The sequence below is a fragment of the Protopterus annectens genome, chromosome 14.part0, assembly GCF_019279795.1.
Source record: "Protopterus annectens isolate FY-2018-M chromosome 14.part0, PAN1.0, whole genome shotgun sequence".
In the NCBI taxonomy this organism is placed as follows: Eukaryota; Metazoa; Chordata; order Ceratodontiformes; family Protopteridae; genus Protopterus; species Protopterus annectens.
The window spans coordinates 538,053,504-538,066,949 of record NC_056748.1 but is presented as its reverse complement, the minus strand read 5'-3'; the positions used below and the strand labels follow the sequence as shown (position 1 = coordinate 538,066,949).

The 13,446-nt window shown below is 36.6% G+C and overlaps 1 protein-coding gene across 1 annotated transcript in view; it reads right to left on the bottom strand.

Moving 5' to 3' along the window:
* Positions 1-13,446, bottom strand: part of SFTPD (surfactant protein D) — a 362,436-nt gene that overhangs the window by 109,584 nt on the left and 239,406 nt on the right. Inside the window, exon 8 of the mRNA XM_044056287.1 lies at positions 5,797-5,823. Within this exon, the coding sequence (XP_043912222.1) occupies positions 5,797-5,823 (27 nt within the window). The remainder of the gene's footprint in view (positions 1-5,796; positions 5,824-13,446) is intronic.

The window sequence follows — 13,446 nt, the reverse complement described above, 5'->3', positions numbered from 1 at the left end:
AACAATTTTCTCTTACTATCCTAGCCTACAGTTTTAGAGTGATTGACTGGCTCCAAAAGGTATTGGATCAGTTGGACAGGAAAACAAGAAAAATGCTCCATGCTTATCAAATGATTTATAAAAATCAGTGTATACCAAAGTTATATATTCCCTGTTTTGAAGGAAGTATGAGTCTCCTCAAAACTGATTACATGTAAATATCTGTAACTGTAGGACTGCATACATATTTGCTGACCTCACAAGACCCAAATGTAGTGAACGTTTTAAAACATGAGGAGAATACGTCTAAGATGACTTCCCTGCTTAGGTTAGCAGAAGCATATCAGTGTCAAGTGGGAATGGAAATCAAACCAGAAGTAGATAAAAATAAGGCAGCAACTGAATGTGCCAAAAAACAAAAGAAAGGATATAAGGTGAAGGATCAGATGAGAAGGCAATACATGAGGAAAATGTATAAAAATAGTTGCAAGTACAGAAAGCTCTTGCAACAACCTCAAATTGATCAGGGCCTAATGCAGAAATGGTTAAGGAGAGGTGAATTTAAATCAAAAGAAGAAATATTGGTAGCTCAAGATAGTGGACTATGTTGCATACACATTAGTTCACAAAGTCCACTGAACTTGTGGGAGGAACAGACAGATCCAGGTTTTGTAAAACAGAATTGGAAACAGTGGCACATCTTTTTGCTGGATGTGATACACTAACGGCTGAAGGACTGTATACTGAAAAGCATAATAATGTGGCAAGACTGTTGCACTGGGGACTGTCAATAAACAAAAATGAGTTGGAAAGAAAGAAATTCCACACTATCAACAACCAGATAGAATTTAATGTTAGCACTTTCGTTCACTTGCAAATCAATGAACTTCTTCAGACAAATTCACAAACACGTACTCCAATTTTAAATAAGCCTCTAAGTTACATGACCTCACACACACACACACACACATACACACACACACACACACACACACACACACACACACATCTCCCTTTTAAAGCAACAATACAAGAATTAAAACTTATAAAAGTACTACCATGTAAAAATCTCCCTTAATACACTCAAAAGATTTCTTACAATGATTTTGATATATCAGACCATAAGAATATTTACATAAATCAACTTTAAAGCTTTTAAAATCAACCTCATATTTCCATTGATTTGTGTTTTAAAATACACTTTAAGGAACAGTCGTTCAATCCTGGATAGGTATAGGCACTCAACCTCAGCTGCCAAAGAAGCTCCCTTTCTTCTAATTTGACATTGGGGATTGTGCAAATATTATAATACTGAAGTAGCTGAGAAGCATTGGAAATACGAGCCACAAAGCATTATAGAAAATTATGAAGTTTATATCACATGGTATCACCCATTACCAACAGTTTAAAATATAGATGTGAGAAAACCAGATATAATAGTCCAGGAATAGAAGACAGAAGTAGCATTGATCATTGAAATTGCTATACCCGTAGCATTGATCACTAAAATTGCTATACCCGATATAGGTCAATATGCATGCATACCCTTAAGAAGCTTTTCTAGGGGCTTGCACGTGTATAAATACTGAGCATGTGCAAGCCTGATTGCCATTTTGTAGCAAGCCATTGAGATAACCATGCATAACTGTGTAGTCTGTCAGTTAATCAGTCCGTTTTTATTTTGAACTGCTGCTATCCATCCTGATGTGTTTTTACAAAATAAGGCATATAAATGAACTAGCCTGCCTATTTGTCTGTACTTGTGAAGCGAGACGAGTAACACCCAATGACAACAGCGTATTGCATACAAAGAGACACAAAGTCACAAAATACCAGGATTTACAAGCAGAAATGAGACCAATGTGGAAGAAGGATAGTAAGAGCAATGGGTCTAATAAAAAAACAATTTACAATCATACTTAGATATGTTACGGATACATGTAACTCTGTACGAATTGCAGAAGGAGTAAATTCTGGGCATATTGTAGGTGCAGTGAAGAGCACTTCTGTTTAACATCAAAGATTGAAACAATACTAATTTCATGAACTTTAATCATAGTTTGACTTAGGAATGGGTCCGTTCCCATCATGGTATTAGAAGACTTGGAGAAATTAAACCAAGGGAGCAACCATCATCTCAGACAAATACTGTCATTGAGCCCCATTTTAAATAGTTTTTTATTGCCTCATTTATTAACCAGGTGAGTAAACTGGGCTGTCTCTTATCCTTTCCAACCATTACACAAACCACAAGAGTAATGGTGAATGCAATGTTTCACCTTGATTTGCTCAATCTTTAATCTCTTGTTTTGTACTTGTTCAAAAGTTGTTTGCTTGAGATACATTTACTAATGTTGTGTTTCATTAGTACTTATTGTAATGATGTTTAAAGTTTCAAAATATAAAGATGAATGATACCTTGATATAAGTAGGAAAAATGAGTGATCGCTCATTGGGAGAATGAGTGACTGCTGCGTCACTGAGTTATATAAGGGGTATCAAGGATATAGGAACAATGCTCCCCAAATGTGAGGGGCACAGAGGGTCTTGACCCACAACAAACGTATTTGTAACTTTCAATTATTTGCATGTGAACATCTTAAAACACCAAGCGTAAATTATTTTGGATGTGTGCTTTTCTTTTCTTAGCTTAAAGGACAGTGACTTTATAATGGTCAGTTTTGTAGATTTTAAAACATTACTGTTTCTTAATTTGGGGATATCAGTGTAGTGCGTTAGGGAATATAAACATTTTTTACCTAATTTAAATATATATATATTTTTTTTTTTCACTGACCCATATTATGAAAGCACAACAGCTATTTAACTTATTTTACAGCATTTTGAGAAATGCATCTTACCCATAAACTTAGCCATATCCTTACCTAATAGGTTTTCAGATGGTTAATTTGTCTGGGATGCAAAGTGGTGTTTCATATTAATGAATCCCTTTACACATGCATCATCACCTTCTTGTTTAGCATCTATTCTGCCCTCTGGGCTCAGGTGCCTTGTTTTATGCAGTGAGTGGCAATTCAGCTGAGAAATGGGGTAGGAAAACTGGTATGACTATCTAGCTTCTGGTTTGAAAAATGGTCAGAACGATTATTTTGTGTCTTTGTATCTATCTCAGATTTTCCATTTCTTGTAAACATCCAGGCAGGCTCCAAATACTTTTGGAAAAACTATATAGTCTTGAGCAGAGTCACAAACTGAGAGCCCAGGGAAAATGAATTCTATTATAATAAAAGTGTCCATTTCATCTGACCTGGCTTACATCATCAAGACTTGGCAAATGGATTTAAACAGGTGCTTTATTTTGGGCTTTGCTATCCCTTCCAGATTTTAATATGTATGGAGCTGTTTGCATATGCTTTACATTTGATCAGAACTTCAAGGTGTTGGATAGATATAGTGACAGCTTCTTTGAATGTACTAGAGTTAAAAGCAGGACAGTAGTGTCACTCAAGTTTATCATACACCAGTTAATAAGAAAAACTCCTACACACATTTGTTGATTATATTATTGAAATGATGTTTTGAACCCTATGGTGATTTGTGATGGGATGATTTTATCAGCAGAATACATGATAAAATGCATAAGTTATGAAATAATTCCTCCAGGATATCAACACCCTTGACTCTAGTCATCATCTATAATTAAATTATGCTCAATGTAATGGCTAAAACTCTGCTTAAGTGTGTCTTCCTAGTCACACATTGTTCATTAAACATAGATTTGTTTTGAGGCTTACTGCAGCACAGGTTGTGACCTAGAAAAGGGTGGCAGAAATTAAGATTAAGAGTGGACACACTTTCACTGATGCACCATTTGAACGTGTGCCCTATAAAAATCACTCAGCTAGGTATACTGTTTTTACAGACAGTTCCACAGTAAAGAGGGATAGACTCCAGACTAAGGACCAAATGATCTGTGGTCAGTCAGCAGCCTGGGTATTGTATGGCCCTACCAGGTGGAGAAAAGAATAAAAAGGCATTGCTTGTTTGTCTCTTCCTGGTAGTTGGGAAAGGACAATGGTTTTGGCATGCATCTTCTATCAGTGCATGTCCATCTGATACCAGGTAAAGAAACTGCTACCTTACAGGTGGGGTAGAGCTACATGAGGTGTTATATCAACCACTTGAGCAAGCAAAATTCCTACAGTGTGTACACTGCCCACCATTTGATCACTTATCAAGGTATGCCTGAGGGAAATGGCTAGGGCCAAGTGGATATAATTGGGTATCTGCCTGGATTACAGACCTAGAGTGAGACAGTTCTTACCTTCTATGAGAAATGAATGGGTATAGGTTCTCACCTCATTCATGGAGAAAATATGCAGATGGATATTTGGTTGAAATAAATGGCTGTCAGGTAAGGCAGCAAACAGGGAGATAGATACTGCTACTGTAAGGAACCATGTATCCCAGCTCTTCTGTGTAGTGCTTACATCATACAGCATGCATTATCTCCATCAGAAATGGGTGCTTTTGCAGAGACATTGTATAAAGTACATTGAAGTACAATGTAAAAAAATCTGCCACCTTCCATTTGTTATGAAATTATTTGAATGACATTAATATGCAATATTTTCCTGTTTCCAGATACAGACAGATGTCACATATTTTCCTTTTTTCTTTCTTTATGAATGAATGGATGGATGGATAGATGGATGGATGGATGGATGGATGGATGGATGGATGGATGGATGGATGAATGAATGAATGAATAACTGAATAAAAACAAACATGCATACATACATTAAAACATTCCAATGTCCAGATTGTGACCCACTATATCCATACTAAAACTCTTCTTTGGAGGACTGTAATCAAAAAGCCTTTTATTTCAAACTGGATAAGTTGTTGATCAGCTATCACTTTCACAATTCCTTCTAGACAGTTTTCAGGCAAATGTACTAGAAGAAAACTGCAATCCTTGTCAAAGTGATGTATGATCTGTGTGTGGCAAGAGGTAAACATTATTATTCTAGAACTGTTCTTCTAAAGCACAATGCAATATCACGGAGTATAAATTACAATAATATGTTGATGCATTTGTATTCTGAAGGGACTTTCCTGAAAATTGCTAAATTGTTTAATAAAGGATGAATTCAGTGATCATTAGTAAGGGGTTTCTGTTCTGCCTCTTGAAAGGAAATCTGCATAGTTTCTTTAGTGACTTTGTTATTCTAGGAGCCACATAGGTTCATAGGTTAGTACTAGGCTAACTGCCCTTGTAAGCCATTTTAAGCCTAGCCAATTATCTCTTGTGAGTCTCAAACCCTGGACCTTGTGTTTGGAAGGCAAATACCTTAACTATTAGGCCACCCTCCTACCCCCATTGCATATGTTGCTGGTAAGTACCATTTTCTCTTTTTCTTCCCAGATCAGAAGTTTTAATGCTAAATATCTGCCTTGTGGAGATCAAATACTAATGTATAGAAACTGTACCTTTCCTAAAAGAAAGTGCTATTATTAGACTCAGAGCTCTGTGAATGTTTCTTAAACCACCAGCATTCTTGGGTCATAGGGATAGCTGTTGGTAGTAAACAGTGGCTGACAGTGTATGACAACCATTTTTCAAATCAAATTATACAAAGGAATTAAAGAATTGTATATATACCTGATATTTGCAATCTCTCTCTCTCTCTCTCTCTCTCTCTCTCTCTCTCTCTCTCTCTCTCTCTCTCTCTTTTTTTTCTTTTTTTTGGTGGGGGAGGCAAGCAATCTATCAGTGAGATGCCATCAGTATATGCAAGAGTCCATCCTGATTGTATTTTAACTCTGCATTCAGTACAAAAGCATGCTGATTACCTGGAATTCCTGGAGTGCCAGCAGCACCTGAAAATAGAAGAAAAAGTTTAAAGCTCTAAATAATCTTATAACAGATTATATAAATTAAAATTACGCAATAAAATGCAACAGTAGGAAAGAATTTATAATACTAAAAATAACACATTAAAGAAAGAAATATAGAGTAAAATGGCAATGGTCTATAAGCTTTCATTTCACTGAAATTTCTTCAAGTCACAGAAAAAAATGAATCACTTAGTAATATGTATGAATCAAACAAAAATAAATCAATTAAATTGTCTAGTGTAGTCATAGATACAATTAAAACTGTGAAATGCATTTCAAAGTAACAGATTTTAGTACTATGATCTTTTAGTGCAATTTCAAAATTACTATATTTAGAGATGTGGGATATGTAGAGGGGCCTGCCCCTTCCTGCAAAAATACTGTTTGAATAATTGTAATTGCATGTCAAGTATTTTTTGTCAGAATTGGATCTGATTAAATGTCTATTGATGTTTAACTATATGCATTGGCATTGCCTCTCCTTTAAGACAAACAGATGAACTTGAAAATAAACTGGGTTGTCCAATTCAGAGACAAGCACACACCATACTTCATCATCCAGAAATGCTCTTCATCTTGAATGGCACAGACATATCTAGCAATCTTCCCCTTCTACCCACCTCTCCATTTCTAGTGAAGAAAAATGGCATCACATAATTGGCACACAGTGACTCCTACTCACCAGTTCCTGTAAAACTCTAACCTTTGACTTAAGAGAAGATTTAACTCCTACAGCTTCAAACAAGCCCACAAAGAATACCACATAAACACCTAGAGCTGGAAATGTAAAAGCACAGCAGTGTAGGTAGGTAATCCTTTCACATCTCCCATATAGAAAACAATGTTACTTTGTTACTTCTATATTAAGCTGGCTACTTTGTGTCAACATAATATAGCAAACAGGAATTTAATTTGTATAACATAGTAATGCTATGATATTGTACTCACCCTGAAATCTTTCTCCTCAAACGTTTGCTGAAAATGGGCTATGAAAGTTTGTACTACCTAAGTTAATAAAGTGAATAGACGATAGATAAACAGACAGACAGATGGATGGATAAATAGATGGACAGATAAAGTTAACTAATGAATAGTCACACTGCACTTTACCATCCACAACTGTTTTTTGGAAACTTTAAATAAAAATAAATCATTGTTAGTAGTTTCATTCTTTCGGGCTTTTTATTGCACTAATTACTTTCTTGGCTCAAGTCGCAAATATATTCCTTCTTTTATGTACAGAAACTTTGTTTTTTAAAGCAACTTTGTTAAGTCTTTCCTTCAGCAAGTCCACATTTGCAAATCACAACATACAGAATATTATCACAGTTGCAGTAAAATGCAATTACTGCTTCAAAAACCTCAGCAGTTTATTCATAATGCCAGTCCTTATCAACATCTCTGCTTCATGAAGAAAGGCTGTTGTTCCAAGGATGTCATCTGTTGGTTCATAGGTTCAGAGGTTAATATTATCCTGCTGATCTTTTGATTTGGTGGACCATCTGTAGACTAGCTATAAGATCACAAAGCGTACACACCCATCATCATGAATAATACCAACTTTTAATCCCTTTCAATGAGGGATTGAGAGGCCAGACCAAGAGTGCATTTTTGATTTACTGGTGAGTGTTGCACCTGTATGTCTGACTATGGAGCCATCAATAACTACTATGTTACCGGATGTACTGGTTCAGCCTTGGTGTCTTAAGGGTTTCAGCTTGTCAGTCAAATTATCATTTTTTTGTACTTATGCTTTCTGTAATGTCTGAACTATGTTGTTTGCCTACTAGTATGATATTGAGTGTCCTCTGTACCAAATCTTAATCTAGGAACCCTTTGGAATTTTGATGGGAAATTTCAAGTACCTCAGGCTATTTATTGGTTTAAGACATGGTGGGCATGGTTGTGTGAGATGAGTGTCAGAAATGACAATATACTGGGTACAGTGAAGAAGTTTAGAAGAGGGTCTGGCCTCCAAGGTTAGTAAACACTTGCAAATCTTACATATAGAGTCAAGTAATAGAAGAAGCAAATAGCTGCCCATGAGCAAGAGGCAGCTTCTGCATTGCCTCAGTATCCCAAGTGCTATCATGGTTACCATAGATGGTTTGGTAAGCTATGACTTCATGATACAGAGCGACCAATGAAAGTTTGAGTAGTAATGATTATTAATGATATGTAACTGCAGGAAAGGGTCTACCTATCAGAGCAGAAGGAGGGACAATGAGTCACAGCAGCTGAAATACAATTGTGTATATATAGTAACAGCAACTGAAGAGTATGAATACCAGGCCAGAGTATTACAGCTGCTACAGCTTGTGGTGAGTCCTGATTACTGCAAGTTTTAATAAGTGTTTTCTTTTGTCTCTTCAAAGACTCACAATATTATTCTTTTCTTTCAAACACTAGAAAGTCTCTATGAAACAAACCAGAAATTTACATCTGAACTCTGTTGAAAAAAACCATTGAAGTGTTTTGCTACAGAAGGACACTATTTATTTAAAGATCAGAAAGTTATGCTGGTTATTTTTGTTGAACTTTGATTAAACTGCTTTATACTGCATTAAAACTGAATATCCAAGCAGTCTTATGCCACATATGGTGGAGATGCAGAAAATGAAATAAGATATAAAATAAAATAAAAAAGATAATAATAAATTATGTGGTGAAAAAAACATACTTTCAACTGCCCCAGAGTTTGCCTAAGAGTTGTGTTCTGTCCCTCTTAAAATTGGTGATTTTTGGGAGAAATTATGTTAGGTTGCAATTACAGGTTCATAGGCTCATAGGTGGTTACTGGGCTATTGACCCGGAGGTCTTTAGAAGCCTAGACATGTGTGCTCAATACAATACTTGAGAAACCCAATATAAAGGATCTTGCCTAAACTCCAGATCTTAGTTAGCAATGACTGCCCATTTCTAGGAGGGTCACAGGTGAATCCCCAGCAGGAATTTACAGTTTCCCATCCAGTCATCAAGGCTATGCTTAAACAGGGTCATAGATGGGCTTTGTTTGATATGAATTGGTAGCCTATTCCAGAAGCTTGGCAACCTCTGAGAGACATGTCCGTCTCTCCAGCAGGTCCTATTTATGTTGTAGGCCAGGTTAAGGTCCCTGGAGTGGATGACCCTTGTCCCATTTGACTTGTAGATGTGCATAATTTCCATTAGATGGATTCAAGATTGCTCTATAGGCTGGGTATAAATCTCCTTTAAGTAGTCTGTATGCTACTGAGTACAGTGACAGTGACTTCACTCTGTCAATGTATGACATGTGCTGGAAACCCTGAATTTTCTTGGTTAGAAATCTCTGAGGTCTCTCAAGTTGCTGCAGGTGCCTTATAAGGGACATATAAAAGGGAGCATTGTGCTCAATTATTGGCCTGATGAGGGTCAAGTACAGGGGTGTTATGACCTCTTTCACTCTTGAGGCAATGCTTTTGCTAATGAGGTGTGTGACGTAGAACACCTTCCTTACCACAGTAGACACATGGTGGTCAAAGTTTAGGCTACAGTCAACTTGCATTCCCAAGTCTCTCACCACTGAGTTGTTACTTAGAGTATTATTCTTTATATGATAGTCTGCATGGATAATATTTTTACCAAAGGGGATGATAATGAATTTGTTTGCATTGAGTTTGAGTCCATGGCTTTGGCACCAATTGTTGGTTTGTGTAAGTCCCTCTTGAAGTATACTGTCATTGTTTGGGAATTCAATGATTGCACCTAATTTGCAGTCGTCAGCAAACTTAGTAAGCCACAGCCCCTCTGTTTTGGCCTGAATGTCTGAAAAGTATATTTGGGGTCCAACACTGACCCCTGTGGAACTCCATTGGTGACAGCTCTGCTGGTTGAAGTAAAGTCCCCAACTTTAACTGAGTGTGATCTGTCAGTGAGCCAGTAAGCAACCCACCTGACAACATAAGGATTGATATTGAACTGGAAGAGTTTATTAATGATGCACAAATGTGGGATTGTTTAATAAAATAAATGCCAATTTACATTTGGTTATTCTATTGACTATCCGATTTAACAGTACCAACATTTAAGACGTATCCCTGATTTGGGCCTTTTTCCTTGATTATTTCTAAATCTGGCCCAGATTCTGGATTACAGTGGTTGAGAGCTCCCAGAAAACATGTTTGTATCTAAAAAAACTATAAACCTGACAGCCACATGTGACTGAGTATACCTGTGTAAGACTAATTACCTTAGACAAAGTGGGTATGACTAACAGCACCATTTCTGAGTGGTGAGGCCACAAAGGTTTAGTTCAGTTTAGAACCTGCTGACACTAATAATAGCAAGAAGCTGAAAACTAAACTCTTTCAAAAGCTTCTTTACAGAGTGCTGTACAGTAACAAGAGATTAACAAGGTCAAATTCCACAGTACTGCATCTTAATGATACTAAGGGAAAACTGAAATATGAAGGACCCTGTCAGCTGGCAAAAGAAAGAATATAAAATGCTTAGAAGTGATCAGGAACAGCAGACTGCAATCACAGCTCTGTGAGAAGAAATCAAGGCCCTTGCTGAAGAAAGGACCTCCAGACTGGAGGGTCTTATCCTGACTGGAACACAGGTAATCAGGGCTAGATGTTTTCTAGAAAATAAGAACTGAAGAGATGACATAGAAGCCTTTCTGATTAATTTTGAATGAATAACTGAACACAAAGTTGGCACCTAGTGAGTTGGCAAGACTAACTACTCCATTTCTGAGTGGTGATGCCCTAAAATACTTAGCTTGATTTAGAGTCTGCTGATACCAACAATAGCAAGAAGTTTAAAACTAAATGCCTGGCTTGCACAGAAGTTTCACTGTTCATTCCAGGCACAATGTTTTTATTGCATGAATCTATACCCCAGACAAGTCAGCAAGGTCACAAATGTGCCATATCATATACCTCTTTCACAAAAGGCTACAACTGGAGGAGAATGAAATCCAAAGATTTTGGGGTTGAGTGTGGTCGATCTCTTCTGGTGGTCCCTTTATTTTCAACCCATTTATTAAGAATTAAAGAAAAAAGAACACCAGTAAGATGAAATATGCAGCAAGATGAAATCTGGTGTTTCATATATATATTGTGTGGCATAGTGGTGCAGTGGAGAGTGTTGTCACCTCACAGCAAGTCATTCTCCGATTTGATTCTCAGCTGGTATGTTTTCTGTTTGCAGTCTGCATGTCCACTATGTGTTCATGTGGATTCCCTCTGGGTACTCAGCTGTCCTCAAACATTCCAAAGACATGCCATAGGTAGATTCAACACTCTAAATTGGCCATAGGTATGAGAGTGAGTAAAAGTGTGTGGTGCAGAAGAACAACCATAGCAGGGCTAGCCACCTGCTGGTTTGAACCTTGGCTCTAGATAATTGTCACTGCTAAAGTGACACCCTGACCCTGTGTGTAAAAATTGGGTAAAAGGGGTTTTGGATGGATGGATGGATGGATGGATGGATGGATGGATGGATGGATGGATGGATGGATGGATGGATGGATGGATGGATGGACGGATGGACAGATGGATGGATGGATGGATGGATATATGTGTGTGCATGCATAAATATATATTTATATATGCGTGTGTGCATGTGTGTGTATCCCTCCCTCCACAACCCCTTTTGCCCATTTTTTGTGCATGGGATTGAGGTGTCACTTCAACAGTGACAATCATCTAGAGCCAAGGCTTACTCCAGTGGGTGGCTAGCCCTGCTGTGGTAGTTATTCACACCACACACTCACTCCTGTGGCCAATTTAGAGTGTCCAGTCCACGTCCTGCATGTCTTTGAAATGTGGGAGGAAACCAGAGCACTCAGAGAAAACTCATACAAGTGCAGAGAGAATAAGCAGACTCTACATGAAAGGCACCCCAGCCAAGAATCAAACCCAGGAACCTTTTGCTGGAAAGGGACAACACTAACCACTGCACCTCACAGGTGTGCACCTATGCGTCTGTGTGCATGTACATGTGTCTCTGTGTGTGTTTGTATGTGTGTGTGTGTGTGTGTGTGTGTGTGTGTGCGTGTGTGAGAGAGATATACAGATTTATACCACATTATCCAGGTTCAGAAAATCGAACACCATAGCGACTTTCTAAAAACTTGAACAGTACAAAAACAAGAACATTTCTAGTATTGTCACTGTTTAAGTGATACCCTGGCCCCATTTGCAAACATGTAAAAAAGGGGTTGTGGATAAATGCATGGATGACTAGATTAAAAAAATCTTAACACATTAAGTAGCCAATGAGTGATATTATAACAAATGAAAGAAAGGGTTAAGTAAATACATTTTAAAAATAAATAACAAGGCTCCAGGATTAGATGGAATAATCCCAGAAATATAAAACTGATCACATCAGGACATAATTTTATTGCTATTTTTGTCAGTACAAAATTGAAAGGACATCTCTCTTGCTCGGAATTAGTCATTATCTTCATCACTCTATAAACCTAAAGAAACAGACAAATGCTCCCCTTAATAACCTAAAGCATTTGTTAAATATAGACTATACAATGGGTTTACTCTCATAATATTGACAATCACAATTTTTTTTTAGTAAACTATCAAATCATTAAGTTGAAGTGGTAATGTCAGATGTTTTACAGTGTCAAAAATGCCAACAGTGGTGATCAACATTTGAACTTCAGAATTTCCATATGAAAAATCTGTGCTTGCATTTAACTTTTTGCAGGAGGGCTGTGCCCCCCACACCCCCTGCAAATCAAATAAACCAACTCTAAGATCCCACTACAGTGAGAAAAAGGGTAAATTTCCTGATCTTTACTGTACCACGATCTCCATTCATAACATTGACCTCATATCAGCGAATGAATACTCACTTTTGCTAATGTAACTTCAACCACTTTCAGCTCAGCATTACAAAAATTTTGACAACACATTATACTAGCTGAATTTCGAGTAAGTGCCATTCTACATTATGATAGTAAGTGTATAAAATGTTATTTTTATAACTGCTAATAGACTAAAGGGGTTATATAATTATTTAGTACATAAAGATCAAACAGGATTTTTGATAAATAGACAAACTCAAGCTAACATAAAAATAACTATTATACATTATGCAAAATTATTGTAAACTATTAATTATAAGCATATACAGAGAAAAGGTGCTTGACACAGTTAATTGGAATTATTTATTCAAGTCAATAGAAATATATTGTTTCCCTAATAAATTTCTTTATTTAAGTAAACTATAAAAGACTCTATAGCATATGTTAAAATTATTTGCTTTCTATCACATGTATTTTAATTGAATAAGAGAAAAAAACAAGGTTGTCCACTGTCCCAATTTTTATTTGCTTTAGTAATAAAACCATTTGCAAATAATATAACAGAAAACATTGGAAATGAAGGCTTTAATGTTAATCTGTTAAAGAAATGCAAGATTCAAATATATTTTGAAAGGATCACTAAAATAAAATTTAACAGTGAAAAAACAGAGTTCCTGATAATCAAAATTTATATGAAGCAAGACTCAAAAATGTAGTAAAAACTTGTATTAAATATTTTGAATATATTTATTGGATAATGTAGACTCAATTTTAGAAGAAAACTATGAAAATATTATTGAAGAAATTATACA